General features: G+C 43.3%; 2 protein-coding genes across 2 annotated transcripts in view; one reads left to right on the forward strand and one right to left on the reverse strand.

Annotated features, from left to right (window-relative positions):
- LOC106582131 (uncharacterized) overlaps positions 1–5,741 on the reverse strand; it is a 110,699-nt gene extending 104,958 nt beyond the window's left edge. Inside the window, exons 1-3 of the mRNA XM_014164896.3 lie at positions 5,493–5,741; positions 4,998–5,134; positions 4,850–4,901 (exon numbers count right to left, since the gene is read on the reverse strand). Coding sequence (XP_014020371.2) covers positions 4,850–4,901; positions 4,998–5,065 — 120 coding nt within the window. The 5' untranslated portion in view covers positions 5,066–5,134; positions 5,493–5,741. The remainder of the gene's footprint in view (positions 1–4,849; positions 4,902–4,997; positions 5,135–5,492) is intronic.
- Positions 5,711–18,358, forward strand: part of co4a1 (Collagen alpha-1IV chain) — a gene marked incomplete at its 3' end in the record, with an annotated part of 34,020 nt that continues 21,372 nt past the window's right edge. Inside the window, 1 exon segment of the mRNA NM_001165264.1 lies at positions 5,711–5,997. Within this exon segment, the coding sequence (NP_001158736.1) occupies positions 5,926–5,997 (72 nt within the window).

Genomic DNA, 18,358 nt, shown 5'->3' on the forward strand with positions numbered 1-18,358 from the left:
AAGGCTCTCCAACATATTCCAGGCAGAGTCAGGCATTCCCCATGGCAGCTGTCTAGGCCTCTTACTTTTTTCAATCTTTCCTAATGACCTGCCACTGTCTCTAAGTAAAGCCCGGGTGTCTATGTATGCTGATGACTCAACACTATACACGTCAGCTACCACAGTAAATTAAATCACTGCAACACTTAACAAAGAGCTGCCGTCAGTTTCAGAATGGGTGGGAAGAAATAAGTCAGTTCTAAATATTTTTACAAAACTAAACATCGCATTTGGGACAAATCATTCACTAAACCCTAAACCTCAACTAAATCTTGTAATGAATCATGTGGAAATTGAGCAAGGTGAGGAGTCTAAACTGCTAATAGTAACCCTGGAGCGTAAACTGTCATGATCAAAATATATTGATGCAATAGTAGCTAAGATGGGGAGAGTTTTGTTCATAATAAAGCACAGCTCCGTCTTCTTAACAACACTATTAACAAGGCAGGTCCAACAGGCCTTAGTTTTGTTGCACCTGGACTACTGTCCAGTCGTGTGGTCAGGTGCCACAAAGAGGGACTTAGGAAAATTAGAATTGGCCCAGAATAGGGAAGAACGGCTGGCCCTTAAATGTATAAGGAGGGCTAACTTGTATTTGTGAGAAGTATTGACATGTTGAATGCACTGAGCTGTCTGTTTTAAACTACGAGCACACAGCTCGGACACCCATGCATACCCCACAAGACCTGCCACCAGAGGTCTCTTCACAAATCCAGAACAGTACTATACTGAACAAAAATATAACTACAACATGTAAAGTGTTGGTCCCATGTTAAATTAGCTGACATAAAAGATCCCAGAAATGTTCCATAAACACAAAAAACGTATTTCTCTCACATTTTGCATACACATTTGTTTACATCTCTGTTAGTGAGCATTTCTCTTTTGCCAAGATAATCCATCTGTCATAAGCGTCGTTGTATGTAGACCAAAACGCAGCGGGTATGTGAATGCTCATCTTCCTTTTATTGAAGAAAAACAAAACAAAACACTTACACAAAACAAACAACGAAAACAGTCCCGTAATGTGCTCAGACTATACAAGGGAAACAACCACCCACAAACACAAGAGAAAATTAACCCACTTAAATATTGCCTCCAATTAGAGGCAACGACAACCAGCTTCCTCTAATTGGAGGTCGTTCCAAAACCCCAACATAGAAATAGAAAATCCAGATAAACACATAGAAATAGAAAATATAGAACATACACCAAAACCCCAGAAACACACAAAACAAACACCCTCTGCCACGCCCTGACCACACTACAATAACAAACAACCCCTTTTACTGGTCAGGACGTGACACCATCCACCTAACAGGTGTGGCATATCAAAAAGCTGATTAAACAGCATGATCCTTACACAGGCGCACCTTGTGCTGGGGACAATAAAAGGCCACTTTAAAATGTGCAGTTTTGTTACACAACACAATGCCACAGATGTCTCAAGTTTTGAAGGAGCGTACAATTGGCATGCTGACTGCAGGGATGCCCAACAGAGCTGATGCCAGAACATTGAATGTTAATTTCTCTACCAAAAGCTGCCTCCAACGTTGTTTTAGAGAATATTGCAATACGTCCAACTGGCCTCACAACTGCAGACCCCGTGTATGGCGTCGTGTGGGCGAGCGGTTTGCTGATGTCAACGTTGTAAAAAGAGTGCCTCATGGTGTCGGTGGTGGTTATGGTATGGGCAGGCATAAGCTTCAGAACACAACGAACACAATTGCATTTTAGAGAATGGCAATTTGAATGCACAGAGATACTTTGAGATACTCATTGTTGTGCCATTCATCCGCCGCCATCACCTCATGTTTTCGCATGATAACGCACGGCCCCATGTCACAAGGTTCTGTACACAATTCCTGGAAGCTGAAAATGTTCAAGTTCTTCCATGGCCTGCATACTCACCAGACATGTCACCCATTGAGCATGTTTGGGATGCTCTGGATCGACATGTATGATGGTGTGTTCCAGTTCCCGACAATATTCAGCAACTTTGCACAGCCATTAAAAAAGGAGTGGGACAACATTCCATAGGCCATAATCAACAGCCTGATCAACTCTATGGCTGTTTCATTTGAGTTTCATTTGAGGACAAAAATGTTGACAGCTGTGCCATACAGGTGTGTATGGTAATTCCCCGACTCATGGTGTATGAACTAATACACAAAACAAAGCTTGATTCAACAGTTGTTAATTCAAGCTCATGATCGGTAATAATTATTACTGAAAACACTAGATAGATGTCCGAGTACTAACTATTCAAAATGTTGTGTGTGTGTGTGTATATATACAGTATCAGTCAAAAGTTTGGACACACCTACTCATTCAAGGGTTTTTCTTTGGTTTTACTATCTTCTACATTGTATAATAATAGTGAAGACATCAAAACTATGAAATAACACATATGGAATTATGTAATAACCAAAAAAGTGTCAAAATATATTTTAGATTTTTCAAAGTAGCCACCCTTTGCCTTGATGACAGCTTTGCACACTCTTGGCATTCTCTCAACCAGCTTCACCTGCAATGCTTTTCCAACCATCTTGAAGGAGTTCCCACATATGCTGAGCACTTGTTGGCTACTTTTTCTTCACTCTGTGGTCCAACTCATCCCAAACCATCTCAATTCTGTTGAGGTCGGGTGATTGTGGAGGCCAGGTCATCTGATGCAGCACTCTATCACTCTCCTTCTTGGTCAAATAGCCCTTACACCGCCTGGAGATGTTTTGGGTCATTGTCCTGTTGAAAAACAAATGATAGTCCCACTAAGTGCAAACCAGATTGGATGGCGTATCGCTGCGGAATGCTGTGGTAGCCATGCTGGTTAAGTGTGCCTTGAATTCTAAATAAATCACAGACAGTGTCACCAGCAAAGCACCCCACACCATCACACCTCCTCCTCCATGCTTCACGGTGAGAAACACACATGCAGAGATCATTCGTTCACCACCTCTGCGTCTCACAAAGACACGGCAGTTGGAACCAAAAATCTCACACTTGGACTCATCAGACCAAAGGACAGATTTCCACCTGTCTAATGTCCATTGCTTGTGTTTCTTGGCCCAAGCAAGTCTCTTCTTCTTATTGGTGTCCTTTAGTAGTGGTTTCTTTGCAGCAATTTGACCATGAAGGCCTGATTCACGCAGTCTCCTCTGATCAGTTGATGTTGAGATGTGTCTGTTACTTGAACTCTGTGAAGTATTTATTTGGACTGCAATTTCTGAGGCTGGTAACTCTAATGAACTTATCCTCTGCAGCAGAGGGTCTTCCTTTCCTGTGGCGGTCCTCATGAGAGCCAGTTTCATCATAGCGCTTGATGGTTTTTGCGACTGCACTTGAAGAAACTTTAATAGTTCTTGACATTTTCCACAGTGACTGACCTTCATGTCTTAAAGTAATGATGGACTGTCTTTTCCCTTTCCTTATTTGAGCTGTTCTTGCCATAATATGGACTTGGTCTTTTACCAAATAGAGATATCTTCTGTATACCACCCCTACCTTGTCACAACACAACTGGGCTAATAAAACAATTCTGATAAAAATAAATAACAATGTGCACATTTTATGGACATTTTAAAAAGTGTGTAATTATTACATTTCTATGAATTTGATATTCAAAATGTTTCTAGTAAGTGACTATCTCAGGAATAGATTAGCGAGTTGTCATCACTGTGTAATTTTTTTTTACATGAAATAAGAACTTATCAACAAAAAAATTGTCCTGCCTCAACTGTCTTTCACCTACTGTACCCATTGACTGTAATGCCATTTAAAAAAAATATTTACTTCCTGAAGACCACTACAGTAGACAACAGAGGACAAAAACATTTTTGGTAACATGTTTTTTTTTCACCCCAAACACTTTGACTTATGTTACTTAAAAACAAAAGTGCAAATACCAAACTTTTTGGGGGGTCTCAGGAGGTTATTAAATCTGACTACTCTATGTGGCCTTCTATGGAAATTGTCTTTCTGGGCCGCATGTCAAAAACTGTAGGAGCAGTCGAAACCGTGCGTCTAGACTGGAACCTGCCCCTTGATTCATGCAGGAACCAATGGCATACTCGAGGGGGGCGTTCCTGCAAATGGAATGCCTATATGCAGGAATGCCCGCAGTTGCGGGCTGCAACTATTACCTAGAAATGCTCGAGTTGAGCTGACACGCCCACAGCCCGTAGAAAATCCGCATCCATTACCGTAAATGTACGCGTGCACACAACTGTCCCCTTGAAACATATTTATTAGCTGAATGTGTGCCTGGAACTTGAACCAATGCGCAATCGGCCTACTGTACCCTCTTACAGGCTGACCACACCGAACAAGGTCAGTGGTGGTAATGCACCAAATTTATGAAAGTTGCCAATCGCAATATAAAGTCAAGAGAAGAAAAAGCCTAGGAGGGGAGATGACTAGAAACGATTCAGTTGACCGTTTTATGTGTGGATTAATTGTCGGAGTAGAGGACCTTGTGCATTTCAGGTAAATTAACGACTCAATGTTTATATCCCAGGACAAATTAGCTAGCAAGTGCAAGCTAGCTAGCTAAATTGCATAAATGTGTAATGCTTTTCGACCTGTCCCCAAATGAATGTAATTGGTTGAGTTTGTTTTGATATTTTAACCTGCGAGTAGTGATCGCGTTTGGTGTGGGGGACAAAATAAATGTATGCACGATTGCGCACGCGCACAGCCGGTTTGGTTCCGTGTTATGCATGTGCTAATAGCGCAATTTAAATCATTCAAATGTTAAGTCGACGACTTGTCAACAATACTCCCCCCATGAAGAGTTGCAAATAAAACTTACTGCGTCAACTCCTGATGCTAGGATGGCAACGGAAAGACATAGAAACAGAAACCTAAAAGAAAAGGGAGAGTAATACACATTTAATACACATTTTACATGGACAATTGCTTCACATAACCGGGCCCATTGAGCACACAATGTCACTTACTTCAGGCTCTTCAGTTCAATCTGGTGTCTTGTCTGCATTGTCCCGCTCATCCGAACTTCAAACTTCATTCTTACTGCGCCTATCTTCTTCTCCAGGTGCGATTGCCCTAATGCATATCGGGCGGGCCACGAACGAAACTGAGACAAAAAAATGCAATTTATTTGTTGAACTGGACATTATAAAAGTACATTTAGAATATCAACACGTTTGACACCGTTCGCCCCACGCGTGCGTAAACGTTTGTGAAAGGTACCTATTTTTGGTGGACAACATTATTCAATGAATTGATTTACACATGATATTCATATAAAAATGGATGCAGTTAGAAATAGCTTTCAAGAATGGTTGGATTTGGAAAGCGACTTTGTCTGTAGGCTTTACGCATGGGCTGTCATACCCCTGTAGGCTATTAACAATGGAAATGGCAAAACAACATAAGACCTCTAGTCTGTATAGCTAATGAACGAGACAACAATTAGCACAAAAAGCACTTACAGTCGTTGTGTGCACTCTTCCAGGGACGTGTTGCGCTGTCGGGGAAGAGTCTCGCGGCAAGAACTCAAATCACCGCACAGTTGTCCCGGTCGCTCGCGCACCACACTAGCCTCAAATGTACAGACAAAATTACCAAAAGACTGAGGGCAGTCTTTCTCCTAACAGTCAAAAGTTGAAGTGGTCCTTTGTAACAGGGCTGTGTCCGTGCGTATGGGTGAGGGTGGTCGTAAATAGGGGGTGGGGTGGACGAGAAACAAGAACAAGTTGCATTGCTCAGAAGCTCACAACGTCTTGGGCAAAGATGCAGCCCAACGCACTGCACATGATCTGCTGGTAATCTACATTCCCCCTGAAGAACAAGAACGTTTCAACAAGTGGTCTTTAGTGGGCATTCGGCACAGTTGTACATACGTGTCCATTGCACCCCATCGCAATGATGGTCCATAGTGGTACGCTGGTTCTGTTGGTGGCTGTATCCTGCACTATATTTCGGACAGAGGCTAAGGTAAGGACAATTTAACTAACTTTTTAAATGAACATGTACAAACTGTATTATGTTACTACTATCTATGTGTCAACTTGAGAAGTAGGCTATAAGTTGTGTATTTAGAGTTTGGAGTTTTGTGAGGCACACTCATGGTGCGCTCCATGTCTCTCCAAGACTCAGCAGTGACCAGTGAGTGCGTGTGTTATGTTGTAAAATGTATTGGAACTTATCCATTTCTAATATTGCAATATATAGAGCTATGCAGTAGTTGTGAATATTGCCAAACATTGTTATGTCCAAACTCAGGGTAGCAAATTCTTAGGACTTATCACCATTTATCAGGATCATATTGGGCATCCAATGAATGCTTCAGAATTACAATTAAAAACATAGACAGATTTTCTTTTGATTTTTATGTGAAAAACAAACACAATTTAAATACGTGCTCCAAATATATAAACATATTCATTATATTTTTGTTATTAAAATACTTACATTAGACATCATGATACTCTGAATGTAATTGATTCACCTTCACAATACATGCTGCTCTGACTTATTCTGGCATCCTACCTCCAGAGCAAGGCAGCATTGTCAGTCACAGGGTTTAATGTGGGTCTGAGAATCTCTACAGAGACATTATTCTGCTAGGAGCGCTCTGTTCTGTCTGTTTTTGACAGTAGCTTACATGCAGCTCTGTGACGAGTAAAGCTCTGTATTTCATATTACAGTAAACCTAATGTAATATAAATACGGTATCATTATTTAGATATCAGTCACTTTAAAAGATAATTCAAAAGGTTCAATAAATAAGAAATAAAATCAATAAGTCATCAAATCATTGCTAAAACGGGCAGATCAAATCAAAAGGAAAATCAAATAGTCAAAGGAAAGCGGGGGAGAAGGGAAATCAATACATATTTCTTGGATGTTTGCTTTCATTTCACAGTGTGAGGGAATCTTGCTTGAGATTGGGTTTTTTGCTTGAGTGGTTGGTCTGGTTATATGGTTGGCAGTCTGTCTGTGTCCTTTTGTTGGGGCAGGAGAAGGGGTGGGGTCTGGGCTCGCAGCAGTTGGGTAGGGTGGCAGTTAGTTTGGCCGCTGCTGTATCCAGGGTTGGCGAAGGGGTTGATGCTGGTTCTGGTGTTGGGACTGGGCACCGAGAACCAGGATCAGGAAAACAAGGGACTGCTGTAGGTGCTGGGTCGGGATCTGGGTCTGTTGAGCGGGAGGAAGGACAACCTGAGGAGCAAACAGACACACAAGGAAGCCCTTGACCCGGAGATCAGTGGTGGCATTTCTCTGTGGCCTGCTCCCTCCGGGTGAAGGTCTGATGTTTGGTCTCATCTGGTGTTCTGGTGCTGGGACTGGTACTGGAAATCGGGAACTGGGTTGGTGCTGGTACTGTGACTGGGCCTGCAGAGGGGAGGAAGGACAACCTGATGATTAAGCAGGCACACAAGGTAGCCCACAAGGTAGCAGGCACACAGGCACTCCCCTGTGGTCCGCCCACTCCGGGTGGAGGTCTGATGTTTGGTCCCTCCTCTGCACCTTGTCTGGTGGTCTGCTGCTGGGACAGGTACTGGAAACCGGGAACTGGGCAGAGGGGAGGAAGGTCAATGATGGCACTCCCCTGTGGTCCGCCTTCTCCGGGTGAAGGTTAGATGTTTGGTGCTGTGACTGGGCCTGCAGAGGGGAGGAAGGATAACCTGATGATCAAGCAAGCACACAAGGGAGCCCCTAGACCTGGAGGTCAGTGGTGGTACTCCCCTGTGGTCTGCTCGCTTTGGGTGAAGAATAGATGTTTGGTCCTTCTTCTGCGCCTCGTCTGGTGTTCTAGTGCTGGGACTGGTGCTGGATCTGCAGAGGGGAGGAAGGACAGCCTCAGAGTGAGCAGACACACCTGGAAGCCAGTGACTCGGAGGTCAAAGGAGGCAGTCCCCTGTGGTCAGGTCGCTCCAGCCGTAGGTTGGTATCTTTAAGGCAGTGTTTCCCAAACTCGGTCCTCTGGACCCCAAGGAGTGCTTTTTTTTTTGCCCAAGCCCGACACAGCTGATTCAAATAATCAACTAATCATCAAGATTTTATTATTTGAGTCTTCTGTGTTGTGTTAGGGCAAAAATATGAAACGTGGGGTCCTGAAGACCGAGTTTGGGAAACACTGCTTTACGGGGTTCCTTCCTCAGCACCCTTGTTGTGGTGGTGTTCTCTGAGTCTGGTCTGGTCTCTCCTTCTGTTGAACTGCTCCGGATGGTTGGCGGTTGGATGGTCCTTGTCTGGATGGTGGCCTGAGAAGGGCTGATGGGGAAAAAAAGTAGGGGAGGAGTGCTGTGGGCCAGGGGGAAGTAAAGCCTAGTCACGGCAGCGTGTGTATATGTACTGTATGTTCATATGGCATACCTACTTCTGTATCTCTGTGCTTTTTTAATAGTTTGTAAATTAACTCTAAGCTTTCAGAAATGTATTTAATTATATAGAAGCCTGTGGTCAGTTAATTTGTGTGTCAGTGTGTATCTATATCAGCTGCAAGTGTCTGCACCATCCAACACTTCACTTCCATACACTGACAGACAGCTCACATTGCATTTCTCTGTTACCTCTTAAATGTCCAGTGTGTCTTTTATCACAGCCTGGCTGTGCTCTGGTAATGTGTAGAGAATGCTGAACATGCAGCCCCCCCCACCTCCCCTCCCATCCATAGGGACATGGCTATACATTTTCATTAGCTGGGAAGGCAGTGGTATATGGATGGTTAGGAGAGTATTACTGTCAAGACATAGACTGTTTGGACAGGTTGACTGGAGCCATAACTCCCCTATCTACTTGAAAGAAGCTTTAGAAAGGATAGAGGGCAGACATGTACATAAATTACAGTGTTATTAGTCTATTAGTACTTAAAGGGATACTTCAGGGTTCTGGCCCTTTATCTACTACCCCAGAGTCAGATGAACTCGTGGATATCATTTTTATGTCTCTGCACCCAGTATGAAGGAAGTTAGAGGTAGTTTCATGAGCCAATGCTAACTAGTGTTAGCACAATGCCTGGATGTCTATGGTATCTGCTAGCATGCTAGCAGTTACCACAGACTTTCAGTCATTGAGCTACCGCTAGTTAGCAACTTCCTTCAAACTGCACAGAGAGACATAAAAATGGTGTTCACGAGTTCATCTGACTCTGGGGAAGTAGATAAAGTGCCTCATTGCCAACATCCTGAAGTATCCCTTTAACACTGCATTTACATTTTTGATAAGAAGAAATAAGTAAATCTGCCCCACAGATTGATCTCTGTGTGTGTGTGTGTTTGTAGCATGCGTGCATGTGGGTTTGTAGCAAGGTTATTATAATTTTGTGATTCAATATTTGTTTTTATTTCTATTAGTTAGATTTGTATTTTAAATGCAGTTGCAGTTAGTTTTTAGACTTGATTTACTAGTTTTTGTTTAGTTTCTTTGTGATGCATATATTTAGATTGTTTTTATTTTTAGTGTTGGGGACAGAAAGTAGCCTATGCATGGGAGGCTAGGAGTCATTTATGCGTTGTAGGCTTATAGTTCATTTTTTGGGATGTCAGTTCTTGTCTCTTGCAGTCAGTAATAAGGTGATGGGCCAGGATCATAGACTTGGATAGATATAACATCTCTGTATCTGTGTCATAATGGCGTCTGGGGAGCCATTGAGGCCATCTCATCATGAAATAGTAAATTTTCTTCTTCACAAGTAAAATTAATTGTCTGATCCCTCCTGATGACCCGTCTGTCACCACTCATGCCAACCAATGATCAGCCAAAAACACAGGCTTTTGGCCACTATAGGACTCCACACAACTCCATGGCCAGGACATAGGTTTGGTTAGGTTTAAATGATAAAGCAATCTTAATGTGACTTGGATTTAAATGATAAGTGCCTAGACTGGTGCAAGAAATATGGTGCAAGGAAACTCTTTTGCCCATGTTTACACCAATCCAATGCTTTTTTAAAACTTTGGTAGTAGATGTAAGAAGAATCAGGTACAACAAATTAAGTCATGGCACATTTAACATGTTATGTTTATGTACTATTAATCATGTATCACTGACTAACCCCGTAGGGTTAATAAAAACAGCTGCAGCAAAAACATAATCAATACAACACTTCTTCACAAATCTATCAGTTGACAGCCAGCCAGCTTGTGTGTGTGTTTTCTGTTCAACCAAACAAGATTTTCTGGTTTATCTTCAAGTAGACTTTGCGTTCCAGAGAGGTGGTCCTTTGTTTTCTCAAGACTGATGACATGCTGAATATTCTCTCCATGAACGCTTGGGATGACCTCAGACACAATATTTGGTGTGAATATTTGGTGCGAGGAAGCTATAATTCTGAATAACTGTGGTCGAGATGCTTGCCGAATTCAACGTGCTGGCATCTTGCGGGATTCCTGCTGCTTTCACGGCTGTACTCTCTGATTTGCTGAAGTACACAAGACTCTTCTTCCCTCATCAGTGGCTCCATCTCTGTTGAGCGAAGTGCCAGAGGCGAACTTGGGTCCATATGGCAAGCTGCTGCAGGGGTTGGATGGAAGTTGGCTGCCAGAGAATTCCATATGCATGTGAAGCGCTCACACAGTGACTTCAGGGGGACCTGTGCCAACTGTTTTGCAACCGTAGTTGACTGCAAGTGTGCCTCAAGGTTGAGAAGACACGGCACCACATCAGACAGATTGAAGTTGGTTGGTGTGGATTGCGAACGGCTTCAGCAACTTCACAAGCTGCGCTAGCTTAGCCGAGTCGCTGGTCAGCAAGTTGGTCAGAGTGGATTGCGAACAGCTCTAGCAACTTCACAAGTTGCTCTAGCTTGGCCCAGTTACGCTCTGTGCTCACCCTCTGATTTCTTTCCTGTTAGCTAGTGATAGTGACGCACAAGCGAGACCAATTTGAAACAACAGCATCTACTGATCACATAAAAAAAATCTACCTGCAATAGAGCTTGTTGGGAAATATGATAATGATTGCTTTTGGCTTAACACTGATTATAAACACTAACACATTGGTTATTTTACACAAATGAGTTTTAATTTACACTTACAGAGTTAATTTAACACCTGAAACTAGAAATGTTACACTGAAAACTTTCCCAGAAATACTCATGTTGGAATTCTGGTCTGTGATTGAGAATTACTGATAAACAGAGAAGAGAGAAGAAGAGGGGGAGGAAGAAGATGATGAGGGGAGCTTGGAGAAAAACATGTATGCTACATACCATGCTACACACATACCATGCTAATATGGGCCTTTTTAAATCAGTGTGTGTGTGTGTGTTTGGAAGGAGGACAGTAGGACACTGTACATCTGGACAGACTACCCCCCAGAGATTTAGAGGGCTGAGGAGAGGTGGAAGAGGGAGAGGGGTGGGGAAAGGAAAGGAAAGGGGAAGGAAAAGTGAACGTGGGTGTGAGAAAAAACATTTGGCAGAACGTTTTGTGTTCTGTTGAATTCAATAGTGTTGTTGTTTGGATGACACCATGGGAATAGAGAAAGAAAGAGCTAGAAAGAGTGAGGGAGAGAGTGAAGAGTTGCAACATTTTCTGCTCATCTGGATCTGCGGTAGGTATGGATTTACGTAAAGTGTTCTGACCCACCCGCGGGAGCTGTGTTTGGATCAACAGCAGGAAGCTTGTGATCCCGGGAAAGATGTTCTCTCCATACGCCCGTCGAGACTAACATAGCCAATAGATAAACAGATTTCTCTCTGAGGAATATTGGGCCTTTCAATACAAGTACTTATTTAGGACGCCCTATTTTGGGGTTGAAAAAAACCCGACCTGGCCTGAAATATTGTGCCATAAGTTTCACATGTGTGTCCTGCCTTTAGGTTAATGTAAGTCCTGTGATACTGGTCAGTGGCTTGGCTGTACTCCAGCTGTGTTTGTTTTTTTCTGCGTGTGTTTATCGCTTGTTTCTTGAGAGGGAAAAGACCTTGCTACTTACGTGCCTCCGGTTTGGTCTCCCTCTCAATCAGTGGGGCTAACACACACGCATACACTTACAAATCCTCTCTCCCTGGGCGGTCATGGTCAGTCAGGCCAGTGAGTCATCAGTCTCAGGAGGATGAACAGATTACTGGATGGAAAATATGTGTGTGTGGGATGGGGGGATTGGGAGAGTGGTGGGAATTGAAGATGAACTCCTCAGTGATTCCTAGTTTTTCCTCCTGTTTGGATCATGGTGTTCCCGAGGTCTTCCCAAGGGAGGAAGCCTGGAATGCCAAGGCGGAGGTAGCGGCACTTACTGCTGTTTATCTTCCTGCTCCACCGTGTGTGTGTGTGTGTGTGTGTGTGTGTGTGTGTGTGTGTGTGTGTGTGTGTGTGTGTGTGTGTGTGTGTGTGTGTGTGTGTGTGTGTGTGTGTGTGTGTGTGTGTGTGCGTGTGTGTGTGTGTCAGAGTGTGATTGTTTGCTAATGTGGATTGTTGGTTGAGAAGATCAGGATTTTGGGTCACTGGGGAACTAACCTCCAAAGGAACAGTATTGATATTATTTGGGGAAGTTTTATTAGTCGTAATGTACAGGATACATATTCTATACACTGTCCAAAGAAATGCTTACACACAGGTCACAGACACAGCATATGCCTGACACCTGACTCCCCCATTGTAAAAATGCCTACATTTGTGGGAGGTGTGTGTGTGTGTAGTGTATGTGTTTTCATAGGGATCCCTGGGTGGGCTACTCCCAAGTTAATGCTCCTCTGCCCTCAGTCCTCGAGTGTGTCAGGTATGCCCCTCTGTGTGTGTTCCTTCTCTGTGCCAGGCAGGGAGAGGATTAGATGATGGATAATCACAGTGAAACCCCTCTATTCAGCCTGGTTTAAGGCTCAGTCTGATCTGTGATGGTACCACTAAAGCACATGCAGTTCCTCTGTCTCTCTCCCACACAGACTGACAATGGAAATACCTGCCTCTCTGTCTTCTCTCACAATATTAACTCTATACAGTTTATCAGTAATGTCTTTAATATCACATATCCCAACTGAAGATCCACTCTATATGCAACTGGCCTTGTCTATAGGATCCCATACTCTATAAGAGCCACTATCCCAACAGAATTAAGGTCCACTCTGTTTACATGAGGCCTAGTCTGTAAGCTCAGCTATCCCAAGAGAGTGGTTAGAGTGAACATGTCCCAAGGTATTGTGTTGACATTTATGGGTGAAGTGGGTGAAACCTAATCCTCAGCTGTAGTTAATGTGTAACGATGTAATACATCCCCTCGTCTGACACTTGGGCAGCAGAAAGGGTGGGGGTGTAAAGAGAGAGGGAAGGAGTGGGGGGATGTAGAGGAAGAAAAGGGTAGGTGAGAGAGAGAGAGAGAGAGAGAGAGAGACTTTAGTCTAGCTCTTTGGATCTTGACCTAGTCTACTAGCCCCCCCTGTCATCCCTTCCCCTGCCTCAGCCTTCTCTGGTGCTCTCTGCTGGTGATTATAATGAGGCTGATGACTTAACTAGATCTGTTAAGCAATGTTCTGTGTTTTCACCTACTCTGCCATGCTCTGTCATTTTTAGACCCCATAGGTCACCCCAGCCTCTACTTACTAGAGCAGATATGGAGACCAGACCAGGATAAGGCTCAGGGGTCACAGTACCATCATTTATGAATCAGGCAGAATAGAAATGGGTGTCTTAGAGTTACATGTGAGTAACACTGGGAAGCTTTTGTTATTGGAGTCTGTGACCAGGTCAGTAAATGGAAAACACTGTTTGTGTAATTGTGTGTGTGAGTGTGTCAGACGGATGGATATTTGAACTGGCCTAAGAAGGGAACATTTGCTTAGTTTGTGTCCAGTATTCTAAAACAACTTAGGACATCTCCATGGCAACTATCAAAATTCACATCGGTCATGAGCCCTTTCTATTTTTGACTCTCTCTCCTTTCTAAATGTTATGTTACACTCTTTGATGTTCTGTTATAAATAATACTTTTAAAAATGTTACAGATAAACAGCACGTCTGTTTCTCCTCTGCCCCACATCGCCCATCAGTTTAGTTCATGACTGGCTTATTATCTATGTTGTGTGTTTCTAGAACACGTTGGTCTCAAGTCTTTAACCTGTGACATTATTAAGTAGTTGTAACCTTTTCAGGCTCTTAAGGGAATGTGCAGGTCATGGCTCGTCATTAGGGATATTTCTCTGTTACCTTTCAACTTTCGGAATCACCAGGCAGATTCCCAGGCTCTAGCTTTTTTTGTAATTCAGCAGACACTTATACAGTGCATACATTTTAATTCTTTTTTTGTACTGATCCCCCATAGGAATCGAACCCACAACCCTGGCGCTACACGGGACTAAATATCACCATACAAATAAAATCTAATTAATAGAAGCTTTCTGGCTGCACAGATTTGTAATGCCTGCCTTACACAGCACATACTGTTCTGTTGATGAATTGACAGCTGTCTGGATGTCTTTCTTGAGATCTGTCCTTCATAAGCCAGAACTGTGTTTCTGTTTTGTTTTTGGCTTGTTTGTGCAGCTGTTTGTCTGTGAAGCTCAGAGAATGCAGTGAATAAGGAGGGAGTGATAACTTACATGCACACACACACACACACACACACACACACACACACACACACACACACACACACACACACACACACACACACACACACACACACACCACACACACACACAACCCCCTACGCCCCACACCCCTCACGTATGTAACTGGGTCACATGGTGAGCTCATGGGGTTAGCCCAGGGTTAGCGGTTTAGGTTCAGACGGGGAGGACCAGAGGTGAACCTCCTGACTTTCTGTCCCCTCTGTCCCCTCTGAGAGAGATGTTTCCCCCTGTCCCTCCCTTCCCCTCTGTGAGAGATGTTTCCCTCTGTCCCTCCCTTCCCCTCTGAAAGAGATCATTTCCCCTTTCGTCACCCTCCATGACTGGGCCCCTTCAAATAGCTTTGTTCTTTCAATATAATTGTTATTGCCATTAGCCCATTATGTTGCTTTGGGGGCCTTTGCCACGCCTAAAACACTGTTTTCCCTTAAAAAAATATATGGGGAAACACTGTAAGACAAGGTGGAAGGGTGTGTGTATGTGTGTTTTGAAGCTGAGGTGAGGTTGGATGGACATAGACACACCTAAAGTAGAAAAGAGTCAAATCATCTCCGTGTTTTGTCAGTGTTATGTTTTAAAGTGGTAGACATACTAACCACCCAGCCCATGTCTAGAAAAATAGAGCAACATTTATCATTTTGCTGTACAGAACATGCGGATACTGATACCTGTTGAAGGTCTGCTTGTGTAATATGTTTTAGTGGTCACCCCTTATATCCTCTTCCCTCTGTTGTCTGGACCATAAGGTTATGCACTCAAGCCTGACTGGTATATGGTTACTGTACTTTGCAACACACACACACACACACACACACACACACACACACACACACACACACACACACACACACACACACACACACACACACACACACACACACACACACACACACACACACACACACACTGGTGTATAGTTACTTTACCATATATCAGACATGTTATTAGTTCTTATGGAAGCATGGTGATTTGTGAGAGCAGATTCCTGTTATGGTCCTTCTCTCTGTCATGTGAGTGACTGTAGGCTCTAATTCACACGACCTGAGAACACTGACATAGCCATGACTGGTTCTTTATTCCGCTTTCCTTAAAGAACAGATGCTCAATTCATTTCTCTCAACGTTGCCCTACTTTTTGTTGTTGCTTGTTGTTTCGCCCCGTCGGCTTATTGGACTATTCATTTATTCGGCTTGATATGATTCTATTATATTGCAGATTTCCTGAGCATTCTGTGGTGGTATCTGACAAGCTAAGCCAGTCATATGATTGTATTTACTTACTTTATATCTCAATCTCTGGGTCACAAGCATCCATAGACATGTACAGTATTGTCTTATAATATGCCCTCTATGCATTGTTGAGCCAGTGTGAAGGCAGATTTATCATTTTAACTGAACCTATATCAGAGCCACTCATCAATCCCTGTTATCTCTATTCCCATCTCCTTCAACAAAGAACAGGCATGAGAACAGTGGTGCATGTCAGTTGTAGTGGTCTCTAATGTCATAATGTAGGGTTGTAGACTGGGTGTATGTGATCACTAGGGCCGGGACGATATACTAGGGCTGGGAATTGCCAGGGACCTCACGATACGATATTATCACGATACTTAGGTGCCAATCTCGCAGCTCACGATTCTGTATGTATTGCGATTTGATGTTCAAAACATATTGCTCTGTATGTCTGCTGCAGAGAGACGAGAGAGCATGAGAATTTATTTTGATCAGTCATTGCAATAAAAGCAAGGTGTGGACTCGAGTCACATGACTTGGATTCGAGTCTGACTCATGTCACAAATTTGATGACTTGACTTGATAGAAAATAAAACAACTTGAGACTTGACTTGAAGCCTCAAGACTCGGGACTCAACTTAGACTGATTACTTGAAATTATCTGGCCAGATTTTGTAAAGTTTTGTCACTGATTTTGTGGCACGTGTGTGTGTGTGTGTGTATATACTGTATATAAAACTGAAATATCACATTTACATAAGTATTCAGACCGTTTACTCTGTACTTTGTTGAAGCACATTTGGCAACAATTACAATGTCGAGTCTTCTTGGGTATGACGCTACAAGCTTGGCAAACCTGTATTTGGGGAGTTTCTTCCATTCTTCTCTGCAGATCCTCTCAAGCTCTGTCAAGTTGGATGGGAAGCGTCACTGCACAGCTATTTTCAGGTCTCTCCAGAGATGTTTGAGCAGGTTCAAGTCCGGGCTCTGGCTGGGCCACTCAAGGACATTCAGAGACTTGCGTTGTCTTGGCTGTGTGCTTAGGGTTGTTGTCCTGTTGGAAGGTGAACCTTTGCCCCAGTCTGAGTTCCTGAGCACTCTGGAGAAAGTTTTCATCAAGGATATCTCTGTACTTGCTCCGTTCATCTTTGCCTTGATCCTGACTAGTCTCCCAGTCCCTGCCAATGAAAAACATCCCCACAGCATGATGCTGCCACCGCCATGCTTCACCATAGGGATAGTACCATGTTTCCTCCAGATGCTTGGCATTCAGGCCATAGAGCTCAATCTTGGTTTTATCAGACCAGAGAATCTTGTTTCTCATGGTCTGAGAGTCATTAGGTGCCTTTTGGCAAACTCCAAGTGGGCTGTCATGTGGCTTCCGTCTGGCCACTCTACCATCAAGGCCTGATTGGTGGAGTGTTGCAGAGATGGTTGTTGTTCTGGAACTGTTGATATTTCCCCCTTCACTAGACGATACAAGTATTGCAATACTCGTCAGTTTCGTGGCAAGGAAACAAAACACAAAGTGGATTTTACTTATTTAGGAAAACAGATTTTTTTTCGAAACAAACAAACAACATTATGTTGTCATCCAGACTAGAGCACCCAATGTTTTATATACAGCAGGTATTTTTAAGGACCAAGAAGTTTGATCTGATTTGTGTTTTCTTTTTTGCCATGGAAAAAATACACAGCCCTAGTGATGACTACAGGTAAAGACAAACAGGGGAACTGGCAGCCCTGAGTAAGCATCTAAGAGATGTGGCTGGTATGGTAATAGTTTTAATAGTAATCAGCTGTACTGTTCTGTAGTGGTGGCTGGAGGGGTCTGGGAGAGATGGGGAAATGGAGTAAGTTATGAAGCATCTCTCGCCCTCTCTCTCCCTCTCGCCCTCTCTCTCCCTCTCTCCCTCTCGCCCTCTGTCTGTTTCCACTCCACTCGTTTTCCTTAGAGGCTTTGTTTTGACCTATTTGTATCCATGTGGACCTGGTCCCATGTCAGAGGTGATTGCGTCAGGGTAATTCCTTCCATGGCAACAAACACTTTCCTTACACACACACACACACACACACACACACACACACACACACACACACACACACACACACACACACACACACACACACACACACACACACACACACACACACACACACACACACACACACACACACACACTTTTGGACAATGGAACTGCTCCTGTAGCTATGGTCCAAATGGTCTAGCAGACACCTGTATACACCCATATGGAGTCACTGAGTCAGCCCATTAGTGTGTTCCTCTGTTTCTCCCTATAAGTACCTCACTGGCTTCAGTAGAGTTCTTTGTTTCTCTTTCAATAGATCTCCAAGATGGTTCCTTGGATAAATATTTAAACTGGTGGTTTCTTGGCCAGTCCTGGTCAACCAGAAGGATTTCAGAAGTGTCTTAATGATGTTCTCATATTACCTTCTTGGACAATACAAAACAGGGTCTGTTGAAACCATAACTCCCATAAAAAGGATATGTTTTTTACTGTCAAATCCCTCTTGATTCCACATCTCACATATTGGC

This window comes from Salmo salar, chromosome 21 (assembly GCF_965601325.2).
Source record: "Salmo salar chromosome 21, fSalSal1, whole genome shotgun sequence".
Classification (NCBI taxonomy): domain Eukaryota; kingdom Metazoa; phylum Chordata; class Actinopteri; order Salmoniformes; family Salmonidae; genus Salmo; species Salmo salar.